This window comes from Heterodontus francisci, unplaced genomic scaffold (assembly GCF_036365525.1).
Source record: "Heterodontus francisci isolate sHetFra1 unplaced genomic scaffold, sHetFra1.hap1 HAP1_SCAFFOLD_1459, whole genome shotgun sequence".
NCBI lineage: Eukaryota > Metazoa > Chordata > Chondrichthyes > Heterodontiformes > Heterodontidae > Heterodontus > Heterodontus francisci.
Window position 1 is genome coordinate 1,215 of NW_027142168.1, and position 24,099 is coordinate 25,313.

Genomic DNA, 24,099 nt, shown 5'->3' on the forward strand with positions numbered 1-24,099 from the left:
CTGGATTATGGAGATCAAGTCCTCGAGTATATACATCTCCCTCTGACAGTGCAGCACTCCCTCAGTACTGACACCGGGGAGTGTCGGTCTAGATTATAGAGATCAAGTCCTAGAGTATATACATCTCCCTCGACAGTGCAGCACTCCCTCAGTACTGACACCGGGGGAGTGTCGTCTAGATTATGGAGATCAGTTCCTTTGGAAGCGGGACAGGGAAGTGGGGTGTGAGGTGTGTTGGGGGGAGAGTGACAGTATAACTCTTGCACATTCCGAGACTCGCTCGGTGGAAGTTTCCCGATAAAACACCGGGCGTTGTTTCTGGAGACCCTGCCACTTCTCCGGCTCTGGTCTCCCCACACCCGTTTGCCCTGGGTGTAGTCTTTCAGGCCGAGCAGATGTGATAACACAATTGTGACAGTTCAGGACAGGCCTCTGACATTCTCTCCCTTTAACCTTTCCCATTCCCCACCTTCCAGTTCGTGGAGATGATCAGCTGTAGACAGGGAGACCTGGATCAGCTGGTGGCCAGAGGTTACACAGCTGCCCTGGTGGAGGAGAGACAACGATACTGCTTCCTTGTTGATCGACAGTGCGCGGTTTCCAAACACTTCAGCCTGTACCACGACAAGGCAAGTAGTCAACGTGACCATCGTGCGCACTGTATCTAACCCCCGTTTTTTTTCTCGTTTTTTTTTAGACAGTAAGTGCTTCACAAATTGCCCAGCCAATCCCGTTTTTTTTTTTTTTTCTTTCACATCGAGGGGGCCTTTATCCCTCAGGCCCCCTTTATGTACATATTTACAGTTTTAAAATAACTTTATTAAAACAGATAAATAAACAAAAAACTCAAATTAAAATGCCATTCTCGGCTGTTGACAATGCACTCCAGTCCCTGCGGTGCCCACCGGTCGCGGAAGGCCTCAAGCGTACCGGCGGACACCGCATGCTCCTTTTCCAGAGACACCCGGGCGCGAACGTAACCGCGGAAGAGGGGCAGGCAATCGGGGAGGACGGACCCCCCGACGGCCCGCAACCTGGACCTGTGAATTGCCACCTTGGCCAGGCCCAGGAGCAGACCGACGAGGAGATCCTCCTCCCGGCCCGAGCCCCTCCGCACCGGGTGCCCAAAGATCAGGAGCGTGGGACTGAAGTGCAGCCAGAATTTGAGGAGCAGCCCCTTCAGATACTCAAATAGGGGCTGCAACCTCGCACACTCCGTATAAACGTGGAACACGGACTCGTCCAGGCCGCAGAAAGTACAGCTGGCCTGGGAGTCCGTGAACCTACTTAAAAGCCTATTGCACGGGACAGCTCTGTGCAGCACCCTCCACCCCAGGTCCCCGATGTAAAGGGGGAAGACTCCGCGTAGAGAGACCTCCATCGGGGTTTCCCTCGCCGCCAGATGGCAACGCGGACCGCCAGGGCGTGTCCGGCCCGGCTGACGAGGGCGAGGAAGTGGAGAGTGTGCAGGAGCAGCCCGTACAGGAAACCCCTCCGCGGCCGATTGGAATGGCACGGAGGGCATTTCCGAGAGGCGGCTCGGGTTGTGCGGGACCGGCTCCCGAGGAGGGTTTCGGGGCCTGGGCCCGATGAGCAGTTTCCGGCCGAGCGGGGGTCAGCTCGGCCGGGATCGCTCCGCACTCCCGAGCCCCCTCGCCACCCCGCAGTGAGGGCGTCCCGGGGGTTTCGGCTACTCCTCCGCCCGCCGGACCGTCCCCGGAGTCGGCCGCCCGGACAGCCGAGGCGCTCTCCTCCGCCGGCGGGGGAGCGCCCTGACTGGAGGCGACCGTGTTCCAGACTCGGAAAAGATCCCGTAAAAGACAGGCAACTCCCTCAGAGAGGCGCGGCTAACGGACTCCACCGGGAGCTGCGTGTCGTCTTGAAGGCAGTGACACTGGCGGAAAAAAATACGTCGCCAGCGCACACCATCTGGGAGGACGCTCGACGTACAGGTATCTCTGCAGGGTCCGAAGGCGGAGAGTCGCAGCCTGGGTGCGGACGCACACCAGCGACTGACCGCCCTCCTCGATCGGGAGACTCAGGACCGCGGCAGAGACCCAGTGTTTCCTCTTGCCCCAGAAGAAATCGACGAGTTTCTTCTGGATCTTGGTGGCAAATACAGGGGCGGGGCCAAAGTGACCAACCGGTACCACAGCATGGAGGCCACCAGTTGGTTTATGACCAACGCTCGGCCCCTGTAGGAAAGCACTCGGAGCAGTCCTGTCCAGCGCCCCAGCCGAGCGGTGACTTTCGCCTCCAACTCCTGCCAGTTTGCCGGCCAGGCTTCCTCAGCGGGGCTAAGGTGGACTCCCAGATAGAGGAGGTGCGTGGTGCTCCACGCAAAAGGTGTCATCTCCTCCGGCAGGGAGTCCACCCGCCACTGACCAACCAGGAGTCCGGAACATTTCTCCCAATTGATCCTCGCGGAGGACGCGGCAGAAAAGGTCTGCTGGCAGTCGCGCATCCTCCGCAAGTCAACGGGATCTGTGATTGCGAGGAGCACGTCGTCGGCGTAAGCCGAGAGGACGACCCGCATGGCCGGCTCGCGCAGAGCCAATCCCGTCAACCCCCTGCGAAGCAGGCACAGGAAGGGCTCCACGCAGATGGTATACAATTGGCCGGACATGGGGCACCCCTGACGCACTCCTCTCCCAAATCGAAGGGGCGCCGTCAAGGACCCGTTAACTTTGACTAGACACTCTGCGGCGGCGTATAAAAGTCGGACCCGGGCCACGAAATGCGGCCCGAGTCCAAAAGCGCGCAGAGTCCCGAAAAGGTAATCGTGATCCACCCTGTCGAACGCCTTCTCCTGATCGAGGGAGAGAAAGGCGACCGACTGACCGGTCCTCTGGGAAAGATGGATCAGGTCCCGGACCATTTGGATGTTGTCCTGGATGGACTGGCCCGGGACCGTGTAGGACTGGTCGGGGTGGATCATGTGGGCCAGCACGGAGCCCAGGCGGGTAGACATAGCCCGGGCAAAGATCTTATAATCCGTGCTGAGGAGGGAGACCGGACGCCAGTTTTTAAGCAGGCGGAGATCGCCCCTCTTCAGCAGCAGGACGATGACCGCCCTGCGCCACGAGAGGGGCATCTCCCCGGTCGCCAGGCTTTCCCCCAGGACCCGCGCGTAATCGTCCCCCAGGACGTCCCAGAACGCCCTGAGGAACTCCACGGTCAACCCATCCAGCCCTGGGGATTTGCCCCTCGAGAGCTGGTGGAGGGCGCCAGTCAGCTCCGCCAACGTGAGCGGAGCCTCCAATCCTTCGGCGCCCTCCGGGCTGACCTGCGTCAGGTCCTCCCACAAAACTCTGCGCGCATCCTCGCTGGACGGATCCGGAGAGAACAACGCACTGTAATAAGTCCGGACCAGGAGGCCCATTCCCTCCGGATCCGTGATGGAGGATCCGTCGTCGGCCAGCAGCTCGACGAGCTGCTTACGGACCCCCCGCCATTTTTCCAGCGAGTAGAAGAAGGGTGAGGCGCGGTCCAAATCTTCCAGGATCTGGATCCGCGACCACACGTACGCGCCTCGGGACCCTATGAGCTGCAGGTCCCTCAGCGCGCCCTTCTTCTCTTTGTACGCCTGCCACAGGGCCGGGTCCACGACGGCATGACTGAGGCGGGACTCCAAGTCGAGCACCTCCCTCTCAAGGCGCCCGACCTCGGCTTCCCGCCTCTTGGTCGACCCCTTCGCGTACTCCTGACAGAAGACGCGGATGTGAGTCTTGCCCACATCCCACCATAGCCTCAAGGAGGGGAAGCCCCCCTGCTTCCTTCTCCAGTCGGCCCAGAATCGACAGAACGAGTCCCGAAATCGCACGTCCTCCAGCAGCCGGTTGTTAAAGTGCCAGTACGCGGACCCCGCCCGCGTGCGGAGCGGAGTAAACTCCGCCCACACCAGGCGGTGGTCCGAGCACGGCACCAGCCGCATGGAGGCCGCCGAAACGCGGGAGACGTACGCCTGCGAAATGTAGAGGCGGTCGATTCGCGACCCCCCTCCTCCAGACCTCCACGTGAAGGCGCTGGAGTCGGGATGGAGATTCCGCCAGACGTCCACCAAGTTAAGGGAGCTGATCAGTCCCCTCAACTTCTCCACCGACGCTTGGCCGCGCTGGGGACCGGAGCGATCCCCCACCTCGAGGGTGCAGTTAAAATCCCCCCCGAGGATGATGCACTCGCCGCTATCGATGGAGCTCAAGAGAGCGGACACTTCTTCAAAGAAGCGCGCTTGCAAAGCGCCGGGCCTGGGCGCGTACACGTTCACAAAGTGGAGCGGCACGCTACCCAGGCGAACGGCGAGGTGGAGCAAGCGGCCCGGCACTAGCTCCTTGACCCCCAAGATCTCCGGCTGAAAAGTCGGGGCCAACAAGATAGCCACCCCACTAGAAATAGGGGTGAGGTGACTCATGTAGACCCCACCCTGCCACTCCAGGAGCCTGGTGGCTTCGTCTCCCGGAACGGTGTGGGTTTCCTGCAGAAAGCTCACCGCGTATCTCCCTTCCCTAAGGACTGAGAGATTGTGAAATCTGCGGTGAGCCCCTCTGCTGCCGTTGATGTTGAGGCTGGCTATGGTTATCTTCATGTCAAAGGTACTTAAAACCCGTCATCAACAGCTCACTGTGAGGAGGGAGTGGAAGTGCACCTGGCCTTCCACTCCCCCAGCAACCCATTGAGGAACACATTAAAACGGCGCCTCTCAACCAGTTTCACGTCCGCGCGCTTGCCCGCTATCTTAAGGGCGGCACGGACGGACTGGATGATCAGCGCCAGATTCGACCAACGGTCGAGGGCCAGCTGAACTTTATTGCGGCAACCCCTGCAAGCCGCGAGGAAATCCCGGAGTTCCGCCGTGGGGATGAGAGGAGATTCGGTGGGAGGCACGAGGGACTCCACCACCTCACTGGCGATGGAATCAAGATCATCCTCCGTGCCCCGCACCGAATCCCCATCCTCCTCCGGGTCGTCACCGCCAGCGGCCAACACATCCACCACACACTGTGGGGCGGACGTCCCGGCCGCGCCAGCTGGTCCCGCCTCCGTCACGATCCCACCCCCAGGATCGATGGCGGAGGAGTCCTCTCTGGGTTCTATTGTGAAACTGGAGCCTGTAGGCACCAGCGGCTCAGGACCCCCCTCCACCTCCGTCCCCAGGGCAATGAGTGGTCCAGGGGAGACAGAAGTTCCCGACTCCGGGAAACCAACCGGAGCCGAGATTGGAGGCGGAGGGAGGAGGCTATCTCCCGCTCCGCCAGCACCCACAGGCCCAGCAGGTGGGGCAGCATTCTCAGTTATAACTGGGTCGGGTGTCTCCTGGTTGGTGGTGGACTCCGGCTGGGAGGCCCGACCCTCTGGGGCCTCGCCCTCCCCTTCATTCAGGACACCCGACCCAGTAGCAGTGGCAGAATGGGCGGCTTCCCCAGGCTCCCCCACCACAAGCAGGGCCCCACTTACTCCTTCAGTAGGGGCCTCATGTACCGGGGCCATCCCCTCCCCTCCATCCTGAGGAACAGGGAGCACCTGCCCGGACTTTGCAGCCTTGGTGGTGGCGGTAGGGGAAACCTGGGGACCCGAAACAGGAGACAGCTCCCCTCCAACAGATGGGCCCTGCGCCTCAGGGCCCCTTGTTACCTCTGTGGACGGGTGCCTTCTCCTCTTTTTCCCAGTTGTGTGCGGAGGCTCAGAGACCTCCATATCATCAGAGGCCTCCACCTCCACACTCTTCTTTTTTTTATTCACCCTGGGCCTGAGCCCAGCCCTGGGGCAAGTTGACTTCCCGAGATTGGGCCTTGGGCTGAGCTCAGGCTCGGGTAGTGTCACGGTGTCCAGGGGACGCGCCTCTCGATGTTTATTTCTCCTCCGCGCATTCCTTCCACTTGGACGGTCACCCCCCTCCCTGCCGGAGGCCGTGAAAACCACAGCCTCCGGTACCGACTGAATGGTATCTGGTGGTGGTGTAGTGGGGGTGGGAGGAGGTGCAGCGTCGCCACCCTGGGCCGCTGAGTTGGAGTTGGCAGCCGGGAGGTTGGGGCAGTTCTTACGAACATGCCCCACCCCCTTACAGACATGGCACCGCACCCCGTCCAAGGTCCAGAAGACGCGGTAGGCCGTCCCCTGGAATTCTACATTGAAGTGGCCCTCTGTCACCTCCTCCCGCGCCAGCCGCATGAATAACTGGCGGCGGAAGGAGTAGACGTGTCGGAGGCTGTTCTCCCGAAGACCGAGCGGGACTGGGGTGAGCCCCGTCTTTACCTCCCCCAGATGGTGCAGGTGGGGAAGGAGGAGCTCACCAGGGATGAAGGGCGGGACATTGGATAAAATGAGCCTTTGCGCAGTGGCCTCCAGGGGGTCCACTGGCAGAAAGGTCCCGCCCACGGTGAGCCCCTTGCTCAGAGCCAGGGACACCGCCCGCTCGGTCTTCAGGAAAAACACTGCCTTCCCGTACATTTTAGAGGCTGCAACAATGGCCGAAGGGCCGACAACCTCGGCCATTGCTTTCACGCATGCCTCTATAGTCATGTTCGGGTGGACATAGCTCTTGACCCCATGCTTCGTTGTTAATAAAGCAAATGGTGACGGGGCAACAGGTGCAGCTGCAGCAGCCGCAGCAGCATATGAACGGGAAGGCCCCGCCACCGGCGAAGAGGGGCTTGCCATGGGGTCTAAGAGCTACGTCCACCCCCAAGAAACAAAACAAATTTACACAATTTTTTTTTAAAAAGCAAACTTTAAACAAGGTGGAGTGGGAGTAGAGGAGGATGGCGTAGGATGGTAAAGGAAAAGGGGAGGATAGGTGATTGAGGCGACTGAGTGGAGGAAGGGAGAGAAAGGCTGAAAAGGATGTTTGATCCAACTGCCAGTTGGAGCACCTTTATCACAATTAGTCCAAAACTGTATGTTGTCTTCCAGTTGGGGGAGGCTTCTTCGCCCGGGACGGCTGGAGCCGCCCGGTACTCTCCTCTTCTGATTTTAACAAGACAGTCTTCACCCGGGCAACTCCAGCTGTCCCGAGCAGGCAGTTGGGGTGGGGAGGGAGCTCCCTGTGTGCAAACACCAATACAAACACAGGGGCCCCTACTGGATTTGGCTGCCCCACCCCTGAGTCTTCAGGCCTCTTCTCCCTCCCCCAAACAGTTTAAACTTAATAGTCTTTCAGGTGCCCTGACACCCACCTCTCCAGAAAAATTGCAGCCTTCCTTGATGGTTTCCCTCCACTCTGTATTCACCTTTCTCCAATCTCTCTCTCCAGTTGCTGCAGTTTCCACTCTGTATTCAACTTTCTCCAGTTGCTGCAGTCTCCACTCTCCTCTCTGCAGTTGCTGCAGTCTCCACTCTCCACTCTGTATTCACCTCTCTCCAGTCTCCACTCTCCACTCTGCAGTTGCTGCAACACAGGTGCAGCTGCTCCCCCTGATTGCTGGCAGGAAGTGCTCCAAATTGACCAGCCAATCCCTGTACTGTACCTGTCCTGGGAGTGTTTGATGGGGACAGTGTAGATGGAGCTTTACTCTGTCTCTAACCCCCGTACTGTACCTGTCCTGGGAGTGTTTGATGAGGACAGTGTAGAGGAAGCTTTACTCTGTATCTAACCCCCCATACTGTACCTGTCCTGGGGAGTGTTTGATGGGGGACAGTGTAGAGGGAGCTTTACTCTGTATCTAACCCCCCCGTGCTGTTCCTGTCCCTGGGAGTGTTTGATGGGGGACAGTGTAGAGGGAGCTTTACTCTGTATCTAACCCCCGTACTGTACCTGTCCTGGGAGTGTTTGATGAGGACAGTGTAGAGGAAGCTTTACTCTGTATCTAACCCCCCATACTGTACCTGTCCTGGGGAGTGTTTGATGGGGGACAGTGTAGAGGGAGCTTTACTCTGTATCTAACCCCCCGTACTGTACCTGTCCTGGGGAGTGTTTGATGGGGACAGTGTGGAGGGAGCTTTACTCTGTATCTAACCCCCGTACTGTCCCTGTCCTGGGAGTGTTTGATGGGGGACAGTGTGGAGGGAGTTTTACTCTGTATCTAACCCCCGTACTGTCCCTGTCCTGGGGAGTGTTTGATGGGGACAGTGTAGAGGGAGCTTTACTCTGTATCTAACCCCCCATACTGTACCTGTCCTGGGGAGTGTTTGATGGGGGACAGTGTAGAGGGAGCTTTACTCTGTATCTAACCCCCCGTACTGTACCTGTCCTGGGGAGTGTTTGATGGGGACAGTGTGGAGGGAGCTTTACTCTGTATCTAACCCCCGTACTGTCCCTGTCCTGGGAGTGTTTGATGGGGGACAGTGTGGAGGGAGTTTTACTCTGTATCTAACCCCCGTACTGTCCCTGTCCTGGGGAGTGTTTGATGGGGACAGTGTAGAGGGAGCTTTACTCTGTATCTAACCCCCATACTGTACCTGTCCTGGGGAGTATTTGATGAGGACAGTGTGGAGGGAGCTTTACTCTGTATCTAACCCCCGTGTTGTACCTGTCCTGGGGAGTGTTTGATGGGGGACAGTGTAGAGGGAGTTTTACTCTGTATCTAACCCTGTACTGTACCTGTCCTGGGGAGTGTTTGATGGGGGACAGTGTAGAGGGAGCTTTACTCTGTATCTAACACCCCGTACTGTCCCTGTCCTGGGGAGTGTTTGATGGGGGACAGTGTGGAGAGAGCTTTACTCTGTATCTAACCCCCGTACTGTACCTGTCCTGGGAGTGTTTGATGGGGGACAGTGTAGAGGGAGCTTTACTCTGTATCTAACCCCCGTACTGTACCTGTCCTGGGAGTGTTTGATGGGGGACAGTGTAGAGGGAGCTTTACTCTGTATCTAACCCCTGTACTGTACCTGTCCTGGGGAGTGTTTGATGGGGACAGTGTAGAGGGAGCTTTACTCTGTATCTAACCCCCGTACTGTACCTGTCCTGGGAGTGTTTGATGGGGGACAGTGTAGAGGGAGCTTTACTCTGTATCTAACCCCCCCGTACTGTACCTGTCCTGGGGAGTGTTTGATGGGGGACAGTGTAGAGGGAGTTTTACTCTGTATCTAACCCCCGTACTGTACCTGTCCTGGGAGTGTTTGATGGGGACAGTGTAGAGGGAGCTTTACTCTGTATCTAACCCCTGTACTGTACCTGTCCTGGGAGTGTTTGATGGGGACAGTGTAGAGGGAGCTTTACTCTGTATCTAACCCCCGTACTGTACCTGTCCTGGGAGTGTTTGATGGGGGACAGTGTAGAGGGAGCTTTACTCTGTATCTAACCCCTGTACTGTACCTGTCCTGGGAGTGTTTGATGGGGACAGTGTAGAGGGAGCTTTACTCTGTATCTAACCCCCGTACTGTACCTGTCCTGGGGAGTGTTTGATGGGGGACAGTGTAGAGGGAGTTTTACTCTGTATCTAACCCCCCGTACTGTACCTGTCCTGGGGAGTGTTTGATGGGGGACAGTGTAGAGGGAGCTTTACTCTGTATCTAACCCCCCCGTACTGTACCTGTCCTGGGAGTGTTTGATGGGGACAGTGTAGAGGGAGCTTTACTCTGTATCTAACCCCCCCGTACTGTACCTGTCCTGGGAGTGTTTGATGGGGGACAGTGTAGAGGGAGCTTTACTCTGTATCTAACCCCCGTACTGTACCTGTCCTGGGAGTGTTTGATGGGGGACAGTGTAGAGGGAGCTTTACTCTGTATCTAACCCCCCGTACTGTACCTGTCCTGGGGAGTGTTTGATGATGGACAGTGTAGAGGGAGCTTTACTCTGTATCTAACCCCCGTACTGTACCTGTCCTGGGGAGTGTTTGATGGGGACAGTGTAGAGGGAGCTTTACTCTGTATCTAACCCCCGTACTGTACCTGTCCTGGGAGTGTTTGATGGGGACAGTGTAGAGGGAGCTTTACTCTGTATCTAACCCCCGTACTGTACCTGTCCTGGGAGTGTTTGATGGGGGACAGTGTAGAGGGAGTTTTACTCTGTATCTAACCCCCGTACTGTACCTGTCCTGGGAGTGTTTGATGGGGGACGGTGTAGAGGGAGTTTTACTCTGTATCTAACCCCCCGTACTGTACCTGTCCTGGGGAGTGTTTGATGATGGACAGTGTAGAGGGAGCTTTACTCTGTATCTAACCCCCCGTACTGTACCTGTCCTGGGGAGTGTTTGATGATGGACAGTGTAGAGGGAGCTTTACTCTGTATCTAACCCCCCGTACTGTACCTGTCCTGGGGAGTGTTTGATGATGGACAGTGTAGAGGGAGCTTTACTCTGTATCTAACCCCCCGTACTGTACCTGTCCTGGGAGTGTTTGATGGGGGACGGTGTAGAGGGAGCTTTACTCTGTATCTAACCGCATGCCAATGCCAATGTTGACCGTTCCCCTCCCATGAACCTCTGACCTCCTCCTCCTCAATGACATTCCCTCTTGCCGTCCTGGGGACAGGTTAAGGATCTCCTGATGCACAAGCTGGTCAGCTGGCAGAATTCCTGCTCGGACCCCAGCCGTATCCCAGAGCGGGTATGGACGCTGGTAAAGCAGACAGCGACGAGCAACTCCGGACCGGTCATCGCAGAGCCTGGCCCCGCCAACAAGCCCCTTAGGAGCCCACCGGAGCCTGCCCCACTAGCGGGGGAAAGTGGGTTGTCCCCGAGTCACGTGAGTTCTGTTCACCTCAATTATCCCTGGCATGGTAGCGGGGGGTGTGTACTGAGGGAGACGGGAGCCTCTCGGTCCCTGTGGGTGAGGGTCGGTGTGTACTGAGGGAGACGGGAGCCTCTCGGTCCCTGTGGGTGAGGGTCAGTGTGTACTGAGGGAGACGGGAGCCTCTCGGTCCCTGTGGGTGAGGGTCAGTGTGTACTGAGGGAGGCAGGAGCCTCTCGGTCCCTGTGGGTGAGGGTCAGTGTGTACTGAGGGAGACGGGATCCTCTCGGTCCCTGTGGGTGAGGGTCAGTGTGTACTGAGGGAGACGGGAGCCTCTCGGTCCCTGTGGGTGAGGGTCAGTGTGTACTGAGGGAGACGGGAGCCTCTCGGTCCCTGTGGGTGAGGGTCAGTGTGTACTGAGGGAGGCAGGAGCCTCTCGGTCCCTGTGGGTGAGGGTCAGTGTGTACTGAGGGAGACGGGAGCCTCTCGGTCCCTGTGGGTGAGGGTCGGTGTGTACTGAGGGAGACGGGAGCCTCTCGGTCCCTGTGGGTGAGGGTCAGTGTGTACTGAGGGAGACGGGAGCCTCTCGGTCCCTGTGGGTGAGGGTCAGTGTGTACTGAGGGAGACGGGAGCCTCTCGGTCCCTGTGGGTGAGGGTCAGTGTGTACTGAGGGAGACGGGAGCCTCTCGGTCCCTGTGGGTGAGGGTCGGTGTGTACTGAGGGAGACGGGAGCCTCTCGGTCCCTGTGGGTGAGGGTCAGTGTGTACTGAGGGAGACGGGAGCCTCTCGGTCCCTGTGGGTGAGGGTCAGTGTGTACTGAGGGAGACGGGAGCCTCTCGGTCCCTGTGGGTGAGGGTCAGTGTGTACTGAGGGAGACGGGTGCCTCTCTGTCACTGTGGGTGAGGGTCAGTGCGTACTGAGGGAGACGGGAGCCTCTCGGTCCCTGTGGGTGAGGGTCAGTGTGTACTGAGGGAGACGGGAGACTCTCGGTCCTTGTGGGTGAGGGTCGGTGTGTACTGAGGGAGACGGGAGCCTCTCGGTCCCTGTGGGTGAGGGTCAGTGTGTACTGAGGGAGACGGGAGCCTCTCGGTCCCTGTGGGTGAGGGTCAGTGTGTACTGAGGGAGACGGGAGCCTCTCGGTCCCTGTGGGTGAGGGTCGGTGTGTACTGAGGGAGACGGGAACCTCTCGGTCCCTGTGGGTGAGGGTCAGTGTGTACTGAGGGAGACGGGAGCCTCTCGGTCCCTGTGGGTGAGGGTCAGTGTGTACTGAGGGAGACGGGTGCCTCTCGGTCCCTGTGGGTGAGGGTCGGTGTGTACTGAGGGAGACGGGTGCCTCTCGGTCCCTGTGGGTGAGGGTCCGTGTGGATACTGAGGGAGACGGGTGCCTCTCGGTCCCTGTGGGTGGGGGTCAGTGTGTACTGAGGGAGACGGGAGCCTCTCGGTCCCTGTGGGTGAGGGTCAGTGTGTACTGAGGGAGTCGGGAGCCTCTCGGTCCCTGTGGGTGAGGGTCAGTGTGTACTGAGGGAGATGGGAGCCTCTCGGTCCCTGTGGGTGAGGGTCAGTGTGTACTGAGGGAGACGGGAGCCTCTCGGTCCCTGTGGGTGAGGGTCAGTGTGTACTGAGGGAGACGGGTGCCTCTCGGTCCCTGTGGGTGGGGGTCAGTGTGTACTGAGGGTGAGGGGAGCCTCTCAGTCCCTGTGGGTGAGGGTCGGTGCGTACTGAGGGAGACGGGAGTCTCTCGGTCCCTGTGGGTGAGGGTCAGTGTGTACTGAGGGAGACGGGAGCCTCTCGGTCCCTGTGGGTGAGGGTCAGTGTGTACTGAGGGAGACGGGAGCCTCTCGGTCCCTGTGGGTGAGGGTCAGTGTGTACTGAGGGAGACGGGAGCCTCTCGGTCCCTGTGGGTGAGGGTCGGTGCGTACTGAGGGAGACGGGAGCCTCTCGGTCCCTGTGGGTGAGGGTCCGTGTGGATACTGAGGGAGACGGGTGCCTCTCGGTCCCTGTGGGTGGGGGTCAGTGTGTACTGAGGGTGAGGGGAGCCTCTCAGTCCCTGTGGGTGAGGGTCGGTGCGTACTGAGGGAGACGGGAGTCTCTCGGTCCCTGTGGGTGAGGGTCGGTGCGTACTGAGGGAGACGGGAGCCTCTCGGTCCCTGTGGGTGAGGGTCAGTGTGTACTGAAGGAGACGGGAGCCACTCGGTCCCTGTGGGTGAGGGTCAGTGTGTACTGAGGGAGACGGGAGCCTCTCTGTCCCTGTGGGTGAGGGTCAGTGTGTACTGAGGGAGACGGGTGCCTCTCGGTCACTGTGGGTGAGGGTCGGTGTGTACTGAGGGAGACGGGAGCCTCTCGGTCCCTGTGGGTGAGGGTCGGTGCGTACTGAGGGAGACGGGAGTCTCTCGGTCCCTGTGGGTGAGGGTCGGTGCGTACTGAGGGAGACGGGAGCCTCTCGGTCCCTGTGGGTGAGGGTCAGTGTGTACTGAGGGAGACGGGAGCCTCTCGGTCCCTGTGGGTGAGGGTCGGTGCGTACTGAGGGAGACGGGAGTCTCTCGGTCCCTGTGGGTGAGGGTCGGTGCGTACTGAGGGAGACGGGAGCCTCTCGGTCCCTGTGGGTGAGGGTCAGTGTGTACTGAAGGAGACGGGAGCCACTCGGTCCCTGTGGGTGAGGGTCAGTGTGTACTGAGGGAGACGGGAGCCTCTCTGTCCCTGTGGGTGAGGGTCAGTGTGTACTGAGGGAGACGGGTGCCTCTCGGTCACTGTGGGTGAGGGTCGGTGTGTACTGAGGGAGACGGGTGCCTCTCGGTCCCTGTGGTTGGGGGTCAGTGCGGGTACTGAGGGAGACGGGTGCCTCTCGGTCCCTGTGGGTGAGGGTCAGTGCGGGTACTGAGGGAGACGGGTGCCTCTCGGTCCCTGTGGGTGAGGGTCAGTGTGTACTGAGGGAGACGGGTGCCTCTCGGTCCCTGTGGGTGAGGGTCAGTGTGTACTGAGGGAGACGGGAGCCTCTCGGTCCCTGTGGGTGAGGGTCCGTGTGGATACTGAGGGAGACGGGTGCCTCTCGGTCCCTGTGGGTGAGGGTCAGTGCGGGTACTGAGGGAGACGGGTGCCTCTCGGTCCCTGTGGGTGAGGGTCCGTGTGGATACTGAGGGAGACGGGTGCCTCTCGGTCCCTGTGGGTGGGGGTCAGTGCGGGTACTGAGGGAGACGGGTGCCTCTCGGTCCCTGTGGGTGAGGGTCCGTGTGGATACTGAGGGAGACGGGTGCCTCTCGGTCCCTGTGGGTGGGGGTCAGTGCGGGTACTGAGGGAGACGGGAGCCTCTCGGTCCCTGTGGGTGAGGGTCAGTGTGTACTGAGGGAGACGGGAGCCTCTCGGTCCCTATGGGTGAGGATCAGTGTGTACTGAGGGAGACGGGAGCCTCTCGGTCCCTATGGGTGAGGATCAGTGTGTACTGAGGGAGACGGGAGCCTCTCGGTCCCTGTGGGTGAGGGTCAGTGTGTACTGAGGGAGACGGGAGCCTCTCGGTCCCTGTGGGTGAGGGTCAGTGTGTACTGAGGGAGACGGGAGCCTCTCGGTCCCTGTGGGTGAGGGTCCGTGTGGATACTGAGGGAGACGGGTGCCTCTCGGTCCCTGTGGGTGGGGGTCAGTGCGGGTACTGAGGGAGACGGGAGCCTCTCGGTCCCTGTGGGTGAGGGTCGGTGTGGATACTGAGGGAGACGGGAGCCTCTCGGTCCCTGTGGGTGAGGGTCGGTGTGGATACTGAGGGAGACGGGAGCCTCTCGGTCCCTGTGGGTGAGGGTCAGTGCGTACTGAGGGAGACGGGAGCCTCTCGGTCCCTGTGGGTGGGGGTCAGTGTGTACTGAGGGAGACGGGAGCCTCTCTGTCCCTGTGGGTGAGGGTCAGTGTGTACTGAGGGAGACAGGAGCCTCTCGGTCCCTGTGGGTGGGGGTCAGTGCGGGTACTGAGGGAGACGGGAGCCTCTCAGTCCCTGTGGGTGGGGGTCAGTGTGTACTGAGGGAGACGGGAGCCTCTCGGTCCCTGTGGGTGAGGGTCAGTGCGGGTACTGAGGGAGACGGGAGCCTCTCGGTCCCTGTGGGTGAGGGTCAGTGCGGGTACTGAGGGAGACGGGAGCCTCTCGGTCCCTGTGGGTGAGGGTCAGTGTGTACTGAGGGAGACGGGAGCCTCTCGGTCCCTGTGGGTGGGGGTCAGTGCGGGTACTGAGGGAGACGGGAGCCTCTCTGTCACTGATAGACCAGGTTAAAATCCATGTTGTTTGTTTGTCGACTATCTTTTGCTTTTTGCAGATATCGACCCTGCAGGTTCCTAATGGAGGATCCCAGAAACGGCATGCAATGGAAATGGTACCTGTGAGATTTTCCGAGTGTCCCTCCTCAGCCCGTGACTCGATATCCACACTGCCACTGCCTCCGAAAACAAACGACACCTCCTCAGGCACCCTCCCCCCCCGTAAGACTGGTACTGAGGATCATCTGGACTCTGCTTCTGGTGAGTGATGATGCAGGACTGGGAATGGGACCTGGGGAAAACATCCGACAGCACAGAGCCTGGGTTAGAGAGACAGAGAGAGAGGGGGAAATCAGTCAGGGTTCCTGCTCCTGATCACTGTCCAGTAACCCCTGGGTTAGAGAGAGAGGGGGGAAATCAGCCAGGGTTCCTGCTCCTGATCATTGTCCAGTGACCCCTGGGTTAGAGAGAGAGAGAGAGGGGGAAATCAGCCAGGGTTCCTGCTCCTGATCACTGTCCAGTGACCCCTGGGTTAGAGAGAGAGAGAGAGGGGGGAAATCAGCCAGGGTTCCTGCTCCTGATCACTGTCCAGTGACCCCTGGGTTAGAGAGAGAGAGAGAGAGAAAGGGGAAATCAGCCAGGGTTCCTGCTCCTGATCACTGTCCAGTGACCCCTGGGTTAGAGAGAGAGAGAGGGGGGAAATCAGCCAGAGTTCCTGCTCCTGATCACTGTCCAGTGACCCCTGGGTTAGAGAGAGAGAGGGGGAAATCAGCCAGGGTTCCTGCTCCTGATCACTGTCCAGTGACCCCTGGGTTAGAGAGAGAGAGGGGGAAATCAGCCAGGGTTCCTGCTCCTGACCACTGTCCAGTGACCTCTGGGTTAGAGAGAGAGAGGGGAAATCAGCCAGGGTTCCTGCTCCTGATCACTGTCCAGTGACCCTTGGGTTAGAGAGAGAGAGGGGGAAATCAGCCAGGGTTCCTGCTCCTGATCACTGTCCAGTGACCCCTGGGTTAGAGAGAGAGAGAGGGGGAAATCAGCCAGGGTTCCTGCTCCAGATCACTGTCCAGTGACCCCTGGGTTAGAGAGAGAGAGAGGGGGAAATCAGCCAGGGTTCCTGCTCCTGATCACTGTCCAGTGACCCCTGGGTTAGAGAGAGAGAGAGGGGGAAATCAGCCAGGGTTCCTGCTCCAGATCACTGTCCAGTGACCCCTGGGTTAGAGAGAGAGAGAGGGGGAAATCAGCCAGGGTTCCTGCTCCTGATCACTGTCCAGTGACCCCTGGGTTAGAGAGAGAGAGAGGGGGAAATCAGCCAGGGTTCCTGCTCCAGATCACTGTCCAGTGACCCCTGGGTTAGAGAGAGAGAGAGGGGGAAATCAGCCAGGGTTCCTGCTCCTGATCACTGTCCAGTGACCCCTGGGTTAGAGAGAGAGAGAGGGGGAAATCAGCCAGGGTTCCTGCTCCAGATCACTGTCCAGTGACCCCTGGGTTAGAGAGAGAGAGAGGGGGAAATCAGCCAGGGTTCCTGCTCCTGATCACTGTCCAGTGACCCCTGGGTTAGAGAGAGAGAGAGGGGGAAATCAGCCAGGGTTCCTGCTCTTGATCACTGTCCAGTGACCCCTGGGTTAGAGAGAGAGAGGGGGGAAATCAGCCAGGGTTCCTGCTCCTGATCACTGTCCAGTGACCCCTGGGTTAGAGAGAGAGAGAGGGGGAAATCAGTCAGGGTTCCTGCTCCTGATCACTGTCCAGTGACCCCTGGGTTAGAGAGAGAGAGGGGGGAAATCAGCCAGGGTTCCTGCTCCTGATCACTGTCCAGTGACCTCTGGGTTAGAGAGAGAGAGAGGGGGAAAATCAGCCAGGGTTCCTGCTCCTGATCACTGTCCAGTGACCCCTGGGTTAGAGAGAGAGAGAGGGGGAAATCAGTCAGGGTTCCTGCTCCTGATCACTGTCCAGTGACCCCTGGGTTAGAGAGAGAGAGGGGGGAAATCAGCCAGGGTTCCTGCTCCTGATCACTGTCCAGTGTCTCCTGGGTTAGAGAGAGAGAGAGAGAGAGGGGAAATCAGCCAGGGTTCCTGCTCCTGATCACTGTCCAGTGACTTCTGGGTTAGAGAGAGAGGGGGGGAAATCAGCCAGGGTTCCTGCTCCTGATCACTGTCCAGTGTCTCCTGGGTTAGAGAGAGAGAGAGAGGGGAAATCAGCCAGGGTTCCTGCTCCTGATCACTGTCGAGTGACCCCTGGGTTACAGAGAGAGAGAGGGGAAATCAGCCAGGGTTCCTGCTCCTGATGACTGTCCAGTGACCCCTGGGTTAGAGAGAGAGAGAGGGGAAATCAGCCAGGGTTCCTGCTCCTGATCACTGTCCAGTGACCCCTGGGTTAGAGAGAGAGAGGGGGAAATCAGTCAGGGTTCCTGCTCCTGATCACTGTCTAGTGACCCCTGGGTTAGAGAGAGAGAGAGAGAGGGGAAATCAGTCAGGGTTCCTGCTCCTGATCACTGTCCAGTGACCCCTGGGTTAGAGAGAGAGAGAGGGGAAATCAGCCAGGGTTCCTGCTCCTGATCACTGTCCAGTGACCCCTGGGTTAGAGAGAGAGAGGGGGAAATCAGTCAGGGTTCCTGCTCCTGATCACTGTCCAGTGACCCCTGGGTTAGAGAGAGAGAGAGGGGAAATCAGCCAGGGTTCCTGCTCCTGATCACTGTCCAGTGACCCCTGGGTTAGAGAGAGAGAGGGGGAAATCAGTCAGGGTTCCTGCTCCTGATCACTGTCTAGTGACCCCTGGGTTAGAGAGAGAGAGAGAGAGGGGAAATCAGTCAGGGTTCCTGCTCCTGATCACTGTCCAGTGACCCCTGGGTTAGAGAGAGAGAGAGAGGGAAATCAGCCAGGGTTCCTGCTCCTGATCACTGTCCAGTGACCCCTGGGTTAGAGAGAGAGAGAGGGGGAAATCAGCCAGGGTTCCTGCTCCTGATCACTGTCCAGTGACTCCTGGGTTAGAGAGAGAGAGAGAGAGGGAAATCAGCCAGGGTTCCTGCTCCTGATCACTGTCCAGTGACCCCTGGGTTAGAGAGAGAGAGGGGGGGAAATCAGTCAGGGTTCCTGCTCCTGATCACTGTCCAGTGACCCCTGGGTTAGAGAGAGAGAGGGGGGGAAATCAGCCAGGGTTCCTGCTCCTGATCACTGTCCAGTGACTCCTGGGTTAGAGAGAGAGAGAGGGGGAAATCAGCCAGGGTTCCTGCTCCTGATCACTGTCCAGTGACCCCTGGGTTAGAGAGAGAGAGGGGGGAAATCTGCCAGGGTTCCTGCTCCTGATCACTGTCCAGTGACCCCTGGGTTCGAGAGAGAGAGAGAGAGAGGGGGGAATCAGCCAGGGTTCCTGCTCCTGATCACTGTCCAGTAACCCCTGGGTTAGAGAGAGAGAGAGGGGGAAATCAGCCAGGGTTCCTGCTCCTGATCACTGTCCAGTGAACCCTGGGTTAGAGAGAGAGAGAGAGGGGGAAATCAGCCAGGGTTCCTGCTCCTGATCACTGTCCAGTGAACCCTGGGTTAGAGAGAGAGAGAGAGGGGGAAATCAGCCAGGGTTCCTGCTCCTGTTCACTGTCCAGTGACCCCTGGGTTCGTGAGAGAGAGGGAAATCAGCCAGGGTTCCTGCTCCTGATCACTGTCCAGTGACCCCTGGGTTAGAGAGAGAGAGAGAGAGAGGGGAAATCAGCCAGGGTTCCTGCTCCTGATCACTGTCCAGTGAACCCTGGGTTAGAGAGAGAGAGAGAGGGGGAAATCAGCCAGGGTTCCTGCTCCTGATCACTGTCCAGTGACCCCTGGGTTCGTGAGAGAGAGGGAAATCAGCCAGGGTTCCCGCTCTCGATCCTGGTGACCAGGTCCCCAGTCAGGGAATTTCGACAGGAGTCTTTCTTTGTGATGGAGATTTGGGTCGATGGAGGAACGGAGGGGGCTGACATCCGGGAGGGCTTTTTCGAACTGAATTGTGTGTGTTCATGTTTGTCTTCTGCCAGGGGACCGCAGGACCCTCCCTAGAGCACCCCCAACTGTCCGCCTCGACCGCCCGAGGGTCCGCGCTGTCTTTGCCCACACAGCCGGTGAGAATGAGACTCTCCTGAGCTTCGAGGAGAACGACATTATCACCCTCTTGGTGTCCGAGGCGAAGGACGGATGGCATTACGGAGAGAGTGAGGTGACCAACAGGTGAGTTGATCAAAGAGGGAGCTTTTCAAAGGAGGAGAGAGAGGGAGGGAATTCCAGAGCTCGGGGGCACCCCCACAGGGCAGTGGAAGGATCGGCCGCTATTAATGACACTTCAGGCATCGCCCAATTGGCCGTCAAGTGCTTTGGGGCCTCCTGAGGTTGTGAAAGGTGCTATATAAATGCAGCTGTCTTTTTTCATCTCTCTCCCTCTCCCTCTCTGCGTAGGAAGGGCTGGTTTCCGTTCTCCTACACACAACCGCTCGGGGAGGACTCCATCGAACGACGATCCCATTGCAAGTAAGTGACCACGTCAGAGCACAGAATGAACTGGGGGCTGGGCGGAGGGTGTGTGCCCAAAGAACATCCCTTCTTCCCGCAACCAATCCCAGCGGACTGCAGAGATCCTCATCAAATCCCAATGGACCCGAACCCCTTCCCGTTCACTCCCACCGTACACATTCCCAATGGACCCAAACCCCTTCCCGTTCACTCCCACCAAACACAAACCCAATGGACCCAAACCCCTTCCCGTACACTCCCACCAAACACAATCCCAATGGACCCAAACCCCTTCCCATTCACTCCCACCAAACACAAACCCAATGGACCCAAACCCCTTCCCGTTCACTCCCACCGTACACAATCCCAATGGACCCAAACCCCTTCCCGTTCACTCCCACCGTACACAATCCCAATGGACCCAAACCCCTTCCTGTTCACTCCCACCGTACACAATCCCAATGGACCCAAACCCCTTCCCGTTCACTCCCACCGTACACAATCCCAATGGACCCAAACCCCTTCCCATTCGCTCCCACTGTACACAATCCCAATGGACCCAAACCCCTTCCCGTTCACTCCCACCAAACACAAACCCAATGGACCCAAACCCCTTCCCGTTCACTCCCACCGTACACAATCCCAATGGACCCAAACCCCTTCCTGTTCACTCCCACCGTACACAATCCCAATGGACCCAAACCCCTTCCCGTTCACTCCCACCGTACACAATCCCAATGGACCCAAACCCCTTCCTGTTCACTCCCACCGTACACAATCCCAATGGACCCAAACCCCTTCCCGTTCACTCCCACCGTACACAATCCCAATGGACCCAAACCCCTTCCCATTCGCTCCCACTGTACACAATCCCAATGGACCCAAACCCCTTCCCGTTCACTCCCACCGTACACATTCCCAATGGACCCAAACCCCTTCCCGTTCACTCCCACCGTACACAATCCCAATGGACCCAAACCCCTTCCCATTCACTCCCACTGCACACAATCCCAATGGACCCAAACCCCTTCCCGTTCACTCCCACCGTACACAATCCCAATGGACCCAAACCCCTTCCCATTCACTCCCACCGTACACAATCCCAATGGACCCAAACCCCTTCCCGTTCACTCCCACTGTACACAATCCCAATGGACCCGAACCCCTTCCCGTTCACTCCCACCGTACACAATCCCAATGGACCCAAACCCCTTCCCGTTCACTCCCACCGTACACAATCCCAATGGACCCAACCTCCTTCCCGTTCACTCCCACCACACGCAATCCCAATGGAAACAAACCCCTTCCCGTTCACTCCCACCGTACACAATCCCAATGGACCCAAACCCCTTCCCGTTCACTCCCACCGTACACAATCCCAATGGACCCAACCTCCTTCCCGTTCACTCCCACCCTACACAATCCCAATGGACCCAAACCCCCTTCCCCTTCACTCCCACCGTACACAATCCCAATGGACCCAACCTCCTTCCCATTCACTCCCACCCTACACAATCCCAATGGACCCAAACCCCTTCCCGTTCACTCCCACTGTACACAATCCCAATGGACCCAACCTCCTTCCCGTTCACTCCCACTGTACACAATCCCAATGGACCCAAACCCCTTCCCGTTCACTCCCACCGTACACAATCCCAATGGACCCAAACCCCTTCCCGTTCACTCCCACTGTACACAATCCCAATGGACCCAACCTCCTTCCCGTTCACTCCCACTGTACACAATCCCAATGGACCCAACCTCCTTCCCATTCACTCCCACCCTACACAATCCCAATGGACCCAAACCCCTTCCCGTTCACTCCCACTGTCCACAATCCCAATGGACCCAAACCCCTTCCCGTTCACTCCCACTGTACACAATCCCAATGGACACAAACCCCTTCCCGTTCACTCCCACCCTACACAATCCCAATGGACCCAAACCCCTTCCCGTTCACTCCCACCGTACACATTCCCAATGGACCCAAACCCCTTCCCGTTCACTCCCACCCTACACAATCCCAATGGACCCAAACCCCTTCCCGTTCACTCCCACCGCACACAATCCCAATGGACCCAAACCCCTTCCCATTCACTCCCACCGTACACAATCCCAATGGACCCAAACCCCTTCCCGTTCACTCCCACTGTACACAATCCCAATGGACCCGAACCCCTTCCCGTTCACTCCCACCGTACACAATCCCAATGGACCCAAACCCCTTCCCGTTCACTCCCACCGTACACAATCCCAATGGACCCAACCTCCTTCCCGTTCACTCCCACCACACGCAATCCCAATGGAAACAAACCCCTTCCCGTTCACTCCCACCGTACACAATCCCAATGGACCCAAACCCCTTCCCGTTCACTCCCACCGTACACAATCCCAATGGACCCAACCTCCTTCCCGTTCACTCCCACCCTACACAATCCCAATGGACCCAAACCCCCTTCCCCTTCACTCCCACCGTACACAATCCCAATGGACCCAACCTCCTTCCCATTCACTCCCACCCTACACAATCCCAATGGACCCAAACCCCCTTTCCCTTCACTCCCACCGTACACAATCCCAATGGACCCAACCTCCTTCCCATTCACTCCCACCCTACACAATCCCAATGGACCCGAACCCCTTCCCATTCACTCCCACTGTACACAATCCCAATGGACCCAACCTCCTTCCCGTTCACTCCCACTGTACACAATCCCAATGGACCCAAACTCCTTCCTGTTGTCTCACTCGGTCTCACCCTGTGGACTCTGTTTTTCTCTTATTCGAATGTTTGGAGCACCTCATTAACAAATATATCAAAGGTTCCAATTCCTGCTGGAAATTGCATCTTATTTTAATGATGATAATTCAGTCGCGTTTAATCTCTCGTTGTACTACATTACATTGCTTGTATCGCACTGAGTTGTTAATCTTGCATCTTCCTACCTCCCTCTCTTTCCCGGTGTGTGGCTCTCTCTCTCCCTCCCTGTTGCCATCTCTCCGTCCTCACTGTCTGCCTCTCCCTCCTCTTCTCCCTTTTTCTCCCTACCGTTCCCTCTCCCTCTTTTCCCCCATCCCACCTCCCTGCTTTCTCTCCCTCCTCCCCTTTCTCTCTCTCCCTCCCCCCTTTCTCTCTCTCTCTCTCCTTTTCCCCCCCCCCCCCTCTCTCTCTCCTTACCCCCCCCCCCTCTCAGTTTACAGGCCAGTAAGTTTAACAGCAGCAGTACAGGGCGCTTGGATGAGGTTGGCGTCTCCTGTGGATCGGAAACCTCTCACTCCACCAGGAGAGGGAACAGCTCGCTCCCCTCCAGCAATCAGCTCCGAATCCGGCCGTTCAGTATGATGAACCCTGACCTCTCGCAGGTAGGAACCCCATTGGTGTCTCAACCCATTCCACTATTGAGTACTGTGTCCCTATTCCTGGAACTGCAGGTTCGAAAGGATATCGAGGGCCTTGGATAGGGGGCGGAGGGAGATTGAGGAGACTGATCCCAGGGATGAGAGACTTCAGTTAATGTGGAGAGACTGGGAGAAGCTGGGATTGTTCTCCTGAGAACAGAGAAGGTTAAGAGGGAGATTGAGCAGAATGATCCCAGGGATGAGGGACTTCAGTTAATGTGGAGAGACTGGGAGAAGCTGGGATTGTTCTCCTGAGAACAGAGAAGGTTAAGAGGGGGATTGACCAGAATGATCCCAGGGATGAGAGACTTCAGTTAATGTGGAGAGACTGGGAGAGGCTGGGATTGTTCTCCTGAGAACAGAGAAGGTTAAGAGGGAGATTGAGCAGAATGATCCCAGGGATGAGGGACTTCAGTTAATGTGGAGAGACTGGGAGAGGCTGGGATTGTTCTCCTGAGAGCAGAGAAGGTTAAGAGGGAGATTGAGGAGACTGATCCCAGGGATGAGGGACTTCAGTTAATGTGGAGAGACTGGGAGAAGCTGGGATTGTTCTCCTGAGAACAGAGAAGGTTAAGAGGGGGATTGACCAGAATGATCCCAGGGATGAGGGATTTCAGTGGGCAGGTTGGAGTCGGTGTGGAGGTCCCACTCTCTTTTATCAGCTTATTCTCACTCCTGTGACACTTAATCCTCTTGCTTTCCAGCTCAGTGCCGACTTTGGGAAGCCCGGGAGCCATTCCTCACGGTAAGGAGCCAATCAGTGAAATGAGTTTGACTTGGAAAACAGTCGAGCAGGATGGGTATGTGCACCTGCGGAACCTTCCACCACCGCAGGACGTCCTGAAACGCATCGAAGCCCAATGAAGTACTTGTCCAATGTGGTCGCTGGCTGTAAAGTAGGAAAGAGGGCAGCCCGTTAGCGCACAGCAAGATCCCACAGGCAGCACTACGATCATGTTGGTTGAGGGTTCAATATTGGGCCCCAGGATGCTGGGGAGAATTTCCCCTTCACCTCCCAAAGGCCAACCCACTCTACCTCCAGTAACGGCTGTGAAGTCATTTATACCCGCCCGACAGAATAGACGGGGACCCTCGGTTAAACGTCTCATCAGAGACATGATACTTCTGACAGTGCAGCACTCCCTCAGTACTGACCCTCTGACAGTGCAGCACTCCCTCAGTACTGACCCTCTGACAGTGCAGCACTCCCTCAGTACTGACCCTCCAACAGTGCAGCACTCTCTCAGTACTGACCCTCCGACAGTGCAGCACTCCCTCAGTACTGACCCTCCGACAGTGCAGCCCTCCGTCAGTACTGACCCTCCGACAGTGCAGCACTCCCTCAGTACTGACCCTCCAACAGTGCAGCACTCCCTCAGTACTGACCCTCCAACAG

At 58.0% G+C, this 24,099-nt stretch overlaps 1 protein-coding gene across 1 annotated transcript; it reads left to right on the plus strand.

Annotated features, from left to right (window-relative positions):
- Nucleotides 1–476: 476 nt before the first annotated feature.
- Nucleotides 477–23,452, plus strand: LOC137366704 (BAR/IMD domain-containing adapter protein 2-like; the record flags this gene model as incomplete). Its single annotated transcript, XM_068028375.1, has 7 exons — nt 477–629; nt 10,408–10,620; nt 14,895–15,096; nt 18,836–19,025; nt 19,251–19,322; nt 22,499–22,667; nt 23,408–23,452. Coding segments are annotated over 7 exons (1,044 nt in total), but the record flags the coding sequence as incomplete, so codon positions are not given.
- Nucleotides 23,453–24,099: the final 647 nt, after the last annotated feature.